At 38.1% G+C, this 9,586-nt stretch overlaps 2 protein-coding genes across 4 annotated transcripts; one reads left to right on the plus strand and one right to left on the minus strand.

Moving 5' to 3' along the window:
- Positions 1-74: 74 nt before the first annotated feature.
- On the minus strand, positions 75-4,088 carry rps7 (ribosomal protein S7). 2 transcript variants are annotated; one of them, XM_082148416.1, is made up of 7 exons: positions 4,040-4,088; positions 3,060-3,143; positions 2,876-2,947; positions 2,308-2,451; positions 1,311-1,375; positions 709-859; positions 75-186 (listed from the first exon to the last, which is right to left on the minus strand). In XM_082148416.1, the coding sequence occupies exons 2-7, from the start codon at positions 3,132-3,134 to the stop codon at positions 109-111; spliced, it is 585 nt and encodes a 194-aa protein (XP_082004542.1). In that variant the 5' UTR covers positions 3,135-3,143; positions 4,040-4,088; the 3' UTR covers positions 75-108. The 2 variants fall into 2 exon arrangements, with proteins under 2 accessions (XP_082004542.1, XP_082004543.1); XM_082148417.1 differs by lacking the exon at positions 4,040-4,088 and adding an exon at positions 3,326-3,350.
- A 781-nt stretch (positions 4,089-4,869) lies between these two features.
- On the plus strand, positions 4,870-8,575 carry rnaseh1 (ribonuclease H1). 2 transcript variants are annotated; one of them, XM_082148409.1, is made up of 9 exons: positions 4,870-5,016; positions 5,135-5,227; positions 5,311-5,435; positions 6,320-6,505; positions 6,648-6,747; positions 7,015-7,069; positions 7,153-7,237; positions 7,375-7,499; positions 8,252-8,575. In XM_082148409.1, the coding sequence occupies exons 2-9, from the start codon at positions 5,160-5,162 to the stop codon at positions 8,336-8,338; spliced, it is 831 nt and encodes a 276-aa protein (XP_082004535.1). In that variant the 5' UTR covers positions 4,870-5,016; positions 5,135-5,159; the 3' UTR covers positions 8,339-8,575. The 2 variants fall into 2 exon arrangements, with proteins under 2 accessions (XP_082004535.1, XP_082004534.1); XM_082148408.1 differs by having other exon boundaries at positions 4,891-5,227.
- Positions 8,576-9,586: the final 1,011 nt, after the last annotated feature.

Raw genomic sequence — 9,586 nt, forward strand, 5'->3', positions numbered from 1 at the left:
TCATAAGACCACATATAAAAAACCCAGAAGTCACCCAATGACTTAGTAAAAGAATTGAAAAAAGACAGGGGACATGACAGTAAACAAATTTATTTTGTCATCTGCACTTTACAGTTGGAACTCCGGGAATTCAAATATCACATCCTTGCCTGTGAGCTTCTTGTAGACACCAGAGAAGGTCTCAACCTGAAACAAGAACCACAAATTAGTTAAATTAATATTCAGTGTTAAGACTAATTAAGAAATTGTGACAGTCACTTACTAATTGAAATGTAGAGAGCTGAAAATAAAGCTAAAGCATACTAATTGATTTTTTATTTTATTTTTCAAAAGGTAAACATCTCCAGTTAAAGTCAAGGGTCAAAACAATCGGAGAACGATTACACCACACAAATCAAATTAGGACTGCCTGATAATTCATCCCAAATCCCAAAATAGAACCCCAACTTTAACAATTAATTGTGTACACTGCATGGTTTACCTCCCCAGTAACGGCCCAAAGGGCTCTGGGAAGATGTAGGAATATACAGGACGCCATCCACACCAGCCAGAGGCCGGGGACAAGCTTGCTATCCAACGTCGTGGAACGGGACTGTACGTCATGGCACCGAAGTGCTGCGCTCCCTTACGCCACACGGACAGAGCCATATGAGAGCCATCTCACAGGATGTCCACGTTGGGTCACTACATTTAAAGAATAGTACTCACTTTGTGTTCAACATTGTTTTGCTGTGCCTTGTCGAGGTGGACCTTGATGAGCCTGCTGCTGTCCAGTTTCACGCGAATCCTTTTGCCAACAATTTCGCTGGGGAAGACCAGGTCCTCAAGGATAGCATCATGCACATTAGTGAGAGTTCGGCTAAAGGAGAAGACAGATTAAGTGGACAAGTTTAGTGTTCATCCACTAAACATTAGGTTCATGTCACCTAAAAACATGAAATATCCTAAATATAACAGATTTGGATGTACACTGCATGGTTTACCTCCCCAGTAACGGCCCAAAGGGCTCTGGGAAGATGTAGGAATATACAGGACGCCATCCACACCAGCCAGAGGCCGGGGAAAAGCTTGCTATCCAACGTCGTGGAACGGGACTGTACGTCATGGCACCGAAGTGCTGCGCTCCCTTACGCCACACGGACAGAGCCACATGAGAGCCATCTCACAGGATGTCCACGTCGGTTTACGATACGCTAACAGGCCAATCAGCACAACTCGGATATGGTAGGCAAATTCACACTGAGAAAGCAAGCACTACTAACCCTGACTCCGCAAACACAGCTTCCAAAATGCAACAAGACGACATTTACCTCCTGGGACGCTTCTGCTTGTTTTTTGTGCGGCTTTTCCTTGTGGGTTTAGGCAGGATCCTTCTCTGGAAAAAAAGATCAATCAAGATTAAAACCATTAATTTGGTTGTCAACCTGCTAATTCTTAAGCAACATCACATTATTGTGGCTCTAAATGGCATGTACACTGCATGGTTTACCTCCCCAGTAATGGCCCAAAGGGCTCTGGGAAGATGTAGGAATATACAGGACGCCGTCCACACCAGCCAGAGGCCGGGGACAAGCTTGCTATTCAACGTCGTGGAACGGGACTGTACGTCATGGCACCGAAGTGCTGCGCTCCCTTACGCCACACGGACAGAGCCACATGAGAGCCATCTCACAGGATGTCCACGTTGGTAAATCAAAAATCACACTAAGGCTGAGATTCGTTAAAGTCAAAGTTTAAGGACCCCATGAAATGACTTGACAAGTGTTATCTGGTCCAGTGCCAACACTGCAATTGAAAAAGGATGTTTGGCAGGACGTAGAAGGGCTTGTTACCCTTTTAAAAATATCTATTAGGCCAGTACAAGGTGAAGATGAGCATTTTAAATCTGAAGAGCATTAATTTTAATAGAAAATACCTGCATAATTTATTACCATTAACAAATAATTTTTACTTTAGAGAGCACTGGATTGGACATTTAAAATGTTTAGTTGTCCAGGCAAACTTCACAGGTATGCACAATTTTTAAATCTTAAGAGCATTTGAAAGTTACATCTCAATGTATAGAATCACACTAGCATAAACAATGGCCTCAAACAAACAGACATGGACTAACAGCCACAAGTCTAATTTGGATTTAACGAGGTCATTAAAATTCCACACCAATTGATGCTTAAAAATATTGCACTAAACATTCTACAGGACAGTTTTAGCAGCAACTAAATGTACAACATCAATAAATACAAAGGACAGCACACCTAACACTTGTTCGACATTAAAAATCAGATGCTTAAAAAGGACAAGTCTTACCTGTGCGATGAACACCACATGCTTGCCGCTGAATTTCTTTTCCAGCTCACGCACGAGCCTCACCTGGATCTTCTGGAAGGACTTCAGCTGGGGCACCGGCACAAAAATGATGATGGCTTTCCTGCTACCACCAACCTCAATTTCCTGCAAGAAAGAGAGAGAATGAAGTGTGAACAAGCACACAATGCATAAATCTACAAAAGACTGAACCTAGTATTCACCAAGTTTTACTATTTTTTTTACAGTGGAGGGCATATGCACCGCATGGTTTACCTCCCCAGTAACGGCCCAAAGGGCTCTGGGAAGATGTAGGAATATACAGGACGCCGTCCACACCAGCCAGAGGCCGGGGACAAGCTTGCTATCCAACGTCGTGGAACGGGACTGTACGTCATGGCACCGAAGTGCTGCGCTCCCTTACGCCACACGGACAGAGCCACATGAGAGCCATCTCACAGGATGTCCACGTCGGTTGTGTCAATTATCAGTTCAGCTATTTATTGTACTAATGCTGTAGCTGAACTACTACAATGGTAATCATCCAAAATGAATGAACCCAAGTGTTTACCTTAGCAGCAGTGATGTGGAGCTCCCTCAGCTGAGCCTTCAAATCAGAGTTCATCTCCAGCTCAAGAAGAGCCTGCATGAGACAGACTGAAGTTTATCATAAGAACGGTAGAAGAGGAGGATACAGATGCATGCATATCACATTTATAATAATAAAAAAAAAATCATGAGTTGCTGAATTATACCTGGGAAATGCCAGACTCAAACTCGTCTGGCTTTTCGCCATTCGGCTTTACTATTTTCGCACTGGTACTGAACATGGCCTGTGTCTGAAACACAGAAACAGACTTGTAAGAATAAAAACACAACATAGTATAGTAAGATTAGTTCACTTAAAAGGATTGTCTCATTTATTAACCCTCACTTTGTTCCAAACTTGAACTTTCACTGTTATACACAAGATTTTAGGCAGAATGCTGCAAACTGACAGCCTCAATCTTAATTTACTTACATTTTATAAAAATGACTGGACAGAATCTGAGGCTGTCAGGTCATAACATTACGCACATCTCCATTTTGTGGTCCACAGATAAAAGTCATGGGTTTGGAAAAACATGAAGGGGAGTAAATGAACAAAATTATTGAGTGAACTACCCTTCAAAGATGACATACAATCTGATGCGTCTGTACAGGTAAGCAAGGTGACATGCTATTCATATGACACCGTAATTTAATAAATTAACCAACATGTCTTGGCATTTAATCGAATTATTAATCTCAAATTTAAAATTCTAACTACGGCTGTTCTACGTAATTCACCGGCTAGGCGGTTACCGTTAAGAAAAACTCTCTCTACTATCTACAAGTGTGTTCTTAGCATGCCGTTAGCATTGATTAGCTAGCACAGAATTACTACATTTACATTACAAGTTTAATTCTATCACAAATATAAGTCTTCGAGATATAGTACTTTACTTAAGAGGCATTTTCGGGGATATTATAACAGCACATGGGCCGCAATAATACTGTAGTACAGCCACGTCTGCTAGCACATCTTAAATTTATAAATTCCTGTTTCTAAAATAGCCATCCATTTATTTATATACTCGCATCTAACGCATCTCAGTGAAAACATCATATGAAGCTCGTGCATGAAGGTAAATATTACTTATTTTCTACATTTTAACTTGATATCTCATTAGCTGGGCACATTCAGTAGACTCACCTCTTTCAACGACGGCCTGGGAAGAGACCGTATTCTCGCGAGAGGCCGGTAAAAGCGCGTTGGTGTGTTGCATGATGGGAAATGTAATCATCATCCTCGACTGCAGAGGGCACCCGTTCTTCTAATTTATCACGTTGTGTAAAGGAATAGTTGCAATATTTTGTTCATTTTATTAACTGAAAAACATCATTATACAATTATAAATACATAGTTTCAGGGATTCTGGCAATTTTTTTATATATTTTTTTTACTGACTTGCTATCTATGAGGAAGTTTAAAAACACATGTCTAATAATGTTTTACAGTTTTCCTCTCAAATGGAGTTCCATCGTGATTTAAAAAAAACGTTTTAAAAAAAAATATTTTTAAAGTTCGCGTGTAATCATTTAACAACCTACATGATTTACTACAAAGATCCGCTGTTCATAAGCCATTTTTTTACAGTCTGTTCATAAGAGTCATTCATTCGTACTGGTGTTCTGTGTGTTTACGATTCACTAAAAAGAACCGGTTCATACGAGTCATTCGTTTGGGAATTGAGCTACGCTGTTGCGCCGTATGTTTGTGGTTCAAAAAAGAATCGGCTCATAAGAGTCATCTGTTTTGAAATCGGGCTGTACTGGTCGCGCTGCATGCTTTCGACTCACTAAAATTAAATATCTCTCTGAACGAGTAGCATCTACATAATATTGCTCTGAGCGCCCACTTTTAATAAGACCGATGCCTTTTTTTTATTATTTTTTTTTTATTTTTTTTATCTCAGTGTTGTCTCCTTCCTTCTTGCAACATGTCCACCACACTCCACTTCAGTTGGTGGCGGTAAAGCACTATGAACTGGATTGGGGGGGAATTCTAATGTAAGAAGAAGAAGCTGTGACTCTGAAACGCGTTTGGTCAGCCGACTGTTAACGTGGATGCTCTGCAAACGAAAGTCAAAACCGTTGGATCCATAAGCATTTTGTGAAAGTCTTTGTCAGGTTATTTTTTATGGTTACTGTCATTTCAAATGCCACGACTAAAGGATATTGTAATGTTAACTCTGCTCTGAGCAGAGACTATGTTGAGATTGCCTGGGTTTTTCAATGTTGTACGCAGGACTCTCTGTAACGCCGCAGAAGACATGGGCAAGAAAGGAGCATTTTTCTACGCTGTGAGGAAAGGATTTAAACCAGGAGTATACCAAACATGGTGAACAGGCAGCTATATGACTATTTTATGTACCTGTGAGCGCTTATTGCATTGCATGACCACGCATTATTTCTCTCCTAAAGGGAGGAATGTAAACATCAGGTGGATAAGTTTCCCTATGCAAGTTATAAGAAGTTTGCCTCTGAAAAGGATGCTTGGGCCTTTGTGAGGAGCCAATCTGCTGCAACATCTTTTGGGAAACCAATTGGTAATATCAAAGATGTTATACACCCCTTATAAAGATCTGCCATAATGATGCATCCTCAATATTTCAGGTGTACAAGGGAAAGTATACAGGAGGGAGAGGGGTAAGATGTGCCTCTATTTGTGTCATGTGATATGACCATTCGAGAGAGCCATCATATACAAGCATGCTGAAATAAATTTTTGATTTTTTACGCATGTTAATATTCTTCATAGCAAGTCATTTTATTTTATGTGCTGGTTATATTTATCCAGATCTAAAAATGTATATCAAACATGTTGGTTTACAGATTGGCAATACAAAAAATTTGCCATATGAATTTAAGCATAAATGTAAGACAATACCATTACGTTTTTTATATATATCTTTCATTCATATATTCCAATTTTTTTTTTTTTTTTTTTTTTTTTAGTTTATGGAAAGATTAGAAATATGTATTTGTAAATAGCTTTTTTTTCTCATATGTTCAATTTTTTTATTTGAAATGTAAATCCTTGCCCAATACCCCATTATAAGAGACCGTTTACCTCTAATATGTGCCATGTTGCATCACTGGATATTGCTTTGTTATAGAATTTCAGTTGATAGCAGATGTCCTGAGATATAATTAATTATTTAATTAAATACATTTATTTTTGCCTATATGAATTTAATCACCTTTTTTCCCTTCACTAGTTTATTAAATGGCATAACTAATGAAATGTTCCATGGGGTCTCTTAATAAATATGAGGCCATAAAATCTGTTAATGATAAAGAATATCAAAATATACATTGCAGTAATTTAACCCATAACTACTACACAGATAAATGCTTATCTATGTATTGATAGGCTGCTAAACTATACTATAAAGCAAGTGATTGCCATTGTTTTTTGTTTGCATTTAAGGATGTGACTATGAGGTCCTGCCTCCTAGAAACGGGCCTGATTCCTCAATGGTTGTACCCCTTGGAAGTAAAAGAACCCATGAGGACTCTGAAGATGAGGGACCTTCCTGTCCGAAACGAGTGAAACTCATTGAGGTCCCACTGTCAAAGACAGCTGCAGCCAGTAGTGATGGATTTACGTATATGGGTAACTATTGTGTGTACTATAGTCTTGTTGGAGATAATGGAAATTTAAAATCTAATTCTGTTTTGATTTATTAGACCAATATTAACATAAGTTTTACCATAGTTAAATGAAATGGGCTACTTTTTGCTGGGGGGTTTTCCAGGTGATTCTGTAGTGGTGTACACGGATGGATGTTGCTCCGCCAATGGAAGACGAGGAGCGCGTGCAGGAATTGGTGTATATTGGGGTCGTGATCATCCACTGTGAGTCATCTGTGATTAATGGCATTCTGGAAAAACAAACAGTGCAACTTCAGACAAGCAATGCTTTCATATCCAGTGTTCAACAAATAATTATAGTTCAACATTTTTACTTGCTTTACTGCAAAATATATATTTTTAGTTTTATAAATTTAAATACACACACACACACACACACATACATATATATATATATATAAAATTATATTTATTATTATAATTTTTTTTTTTTTTTTTTTTTTTTTTTTGAACTTTTCATTCTTTTCTCAGTAATGTGGCTGATAGGCTTTCAGGGAGGCAGACCAACCAACGAGCAGAATTACAGGTAAAAATTGTGAGGTGCTCACAAACAAAGTTCTTTCTTATACCCAGTTATCGATAACTGTATCATTAAACATTTAATCACAGGCTGCATGCAAGGCACTCGAGCAGGCCAGAGAAATGAATTTTAAAAAGATTGTGCTATACACGGACAGCAAGTTCACCATTAATGGTATGCACTCCCTGCTTTTCTTTTCAAAAACTTGGTAAAATGTCTGGTCATGAATCAGTGTAGTACTTTTTTTAAATGTATTTATTGTTATAATATATATGTGTATGTTAAATTTTAATTTTTTTTACTTTCCAAAGGCATCACAAGTTGGGTAAAGACCTGGAAGTCTAATGGCTGGAGACTTAAAAGTGGTGGGGTCATAATCAACAAGGAAGACTTCCAAATGCTGGATAAACTAAATGCAGAACTTGAGGTCGTATGGGTATGTTATATCTGTACAATATGGCATCTGCTATTCTGTGTGTATAACTTGTGTGTTTCAAGCATGATGTCCCAACCTTACTGTATAAACATTCTTTTAGCATGTAAATGTGCAGCTGTAGACTTTCTCAGTCCATCAATTTTGATAAACACACAATGAGAGATGTCTTGCATCTCTTTGAATAATTTTTGCTAAAGCTGATATCTCAGGTGATTAAAGGGTTAGTTCACCCAAAAATTCTAATTCGTTCATTAATCACTCACCCTCATGTCGTTCCAAACCCGTAAGAGCTTCGTTTATCTTCAGAACACAAATTAAGATATTTTTGATTAAATCCACTATGATCTAACAGTCTCTGACGCTGTTAGATAAAGTGTCAGATAAAATAAAAAAATAAAAAATTCAGTTACAGAGTCCAACTCCAACAACATGAAATCAATACATGTAATAAATCTAATTTTCTTCTATTGAAGACTATGCCATAACTTTAATTGAGAAGTTGAGAATGAAAGTTTTATATTTACATTTTTGAAGGAACAATTGTGTTTGTAGCATATCACATTTTTCTGTGGTACAAACATTTTTAGGAGTGTCTTCACATTACAGCACTAAACATCAGAACCCTTCTGCTCACTTTCCAGTGTTGTCATCGGTGCTTGGCATTATACAATGAGCAATAAAACAAATGCATGGCATAGCCAGTCAAATCTCTCTCTCTCTCAGTGAATATCTCTCTTATTCCTCATTTCTAGATGCATGTGCCAGGTCATGCTGGGTACACAGGCAATGAGGAGGCAGACAGACTGTCCAGGATAGGAGCAGCAAAGCCCCCATGTTAGCACACTGTTGTCACATTCATTTTATTATGATGCATTATGTTTTATGTGCCTAGGCTGTGGCTCTAGTTTGTTTATCCTTGATGGCTAATGCACTTTTTCTTATTTTGATCTTGTTTTGCTGGTGTTGTGATTGTTGCAAACAACATTTGAAACAAGTTTTCTTATTTTCTGAAGAGTGATGCCTATCTAAAATGTTTGTTTTTGATTGTTCTGTCAATTAAATTGTCATGTTCCTGAGATTGATTCCTGGTACTTATTTTTCCATCTCAGAAACTCTTTTTGCCCATAAGCACTTAGGACATTTTTTGGGTGCATTACAAGTGACAAAGAATATTTGTAGTGAGTGTGCCGCTGTTAGTTTCCAACATGACTAATATTGTGCCATGGTTAATGTATTATTGATCCTTATCTTTGAATGTGTCATCTTGCTCTTTTCTCAAATGTGTTTTCAGTAAAAAAAATTGTCATTGCTTCAAAATGCACTAATGCCTCACACGAACAGCAGGTGTCACTGCAGCTCATGCTGAACACTTGATGGACTAGATCTTATCTTTACAAAAAACAAGCTTTGCTCTTAGTTATTAGTGAGTCTTTCCTTTTCTTCACTTGGGTTATTTGAAGTATTTGATGGTTATCCTAATTAAATTGTTTTTAATATTTTTCCTGATACTTGGGGATAGCGTCATCCCATTCTATCAAATTGTTTTACACAGAAGGATTTCTAAACTTTCCAGGAATATTTTACCCCAAAATGTAATTGTTTACTTATCCCCATGTTACAAATCTGCATGACTGATAGTCACAGATGTAAGACATGCTTATGGGCCTCAAAGTTGATCAATCAAAAAGCAGGGATGGAAAAGGTATGGAATGACATGAGGGTGAGTATATGATGACACAATTTTCATTTTTGAGTGAACTTATCTTTAACAATAAACAGTGAGTCCTAGCCTGTTGTCCATGTTCAATGTTCCAGAAATTCTCTCTTAGCGTTGTCATTTTTTCTCAAGCTTTATAACTGTCCTGTCCGATTCTCTGCTTTAAGCCTGCGTCTAGACAGAAGCCTTGAGTGTTGTCTTAAATACAGATAAGCTGCACAGCAGGCTGAGAAGGAGAGGAGGCATCTTCTCTTTTATGAAATAAACAGAGGTGAGAATCTCAACACAAGGGCCTCAGTGCGGTCCGTCCTGACCTTCGCTTGCAGGGCTCGGCTCCTCTGAATTCCCGCTGAGATCCAAGACCTTCAGA

Source organism: Leuciscus leuciscus (genome assembly GCF_965113295.1).
Source record: "Leuciscus leuciscus genome assembly, chromosome: 19".
In the NCBI taxonomy this organism is placed as follows: domain Eukaryota; kingdom Metazoa; phylum Chordata; class Actinopteri; order Cypriniformes; family Leuciscidae; genus Leuciscus; species Leuciscus leuciscus.

Excerpts from the sequence above, each read along its gene's own strand:
- rps7 (XM_082148416.1), bottom strand. The coding sequence starts at position 3,134 with ATGTTCAGTACCAGTGCGAAAATAGTAAAGCCGAATGGCGAAAAGCCA. Across the intron at positions 2,948-3,059 it reads TTGAGTCTGGCATTTCCCAG|GCTCTTCTTGAGCTGGAGAT; the intron begins GTATAATTCAGC and ends TGTCTCATGCAG. Across the intron at positions 860-1,310 it reads AAGCAGAAGCGTCCCAGGAG|CCGAACTCTCACTAATGTGC; the intron begins GTAAATGTCGTC and ends CTTCTCCTTTAG.
- rnaseh1 (XM_082148408.1), top strand. The coding sequence starts at position 5,097 with ATGTTGAGATTGCCTGGGTTTTTCAATGTTGTACGCAGGACTCTCTGT. Across the intron at positions 6,748-7,014 it reads TGGGGTCGTGATCATCCACT|TAATGTGGCTGATAGGCTTT; the intron begins GTGAGTCATCTG and ends TTCTTTTCTCAG. Across the intron at positions 7,500-8,251 it reads CAGAACTTGAGGTCGTATGG|ATGCATGTGCCAGGTCATGC; the intron begins GTATGTTATATC and ends CCTCATTTCTAG.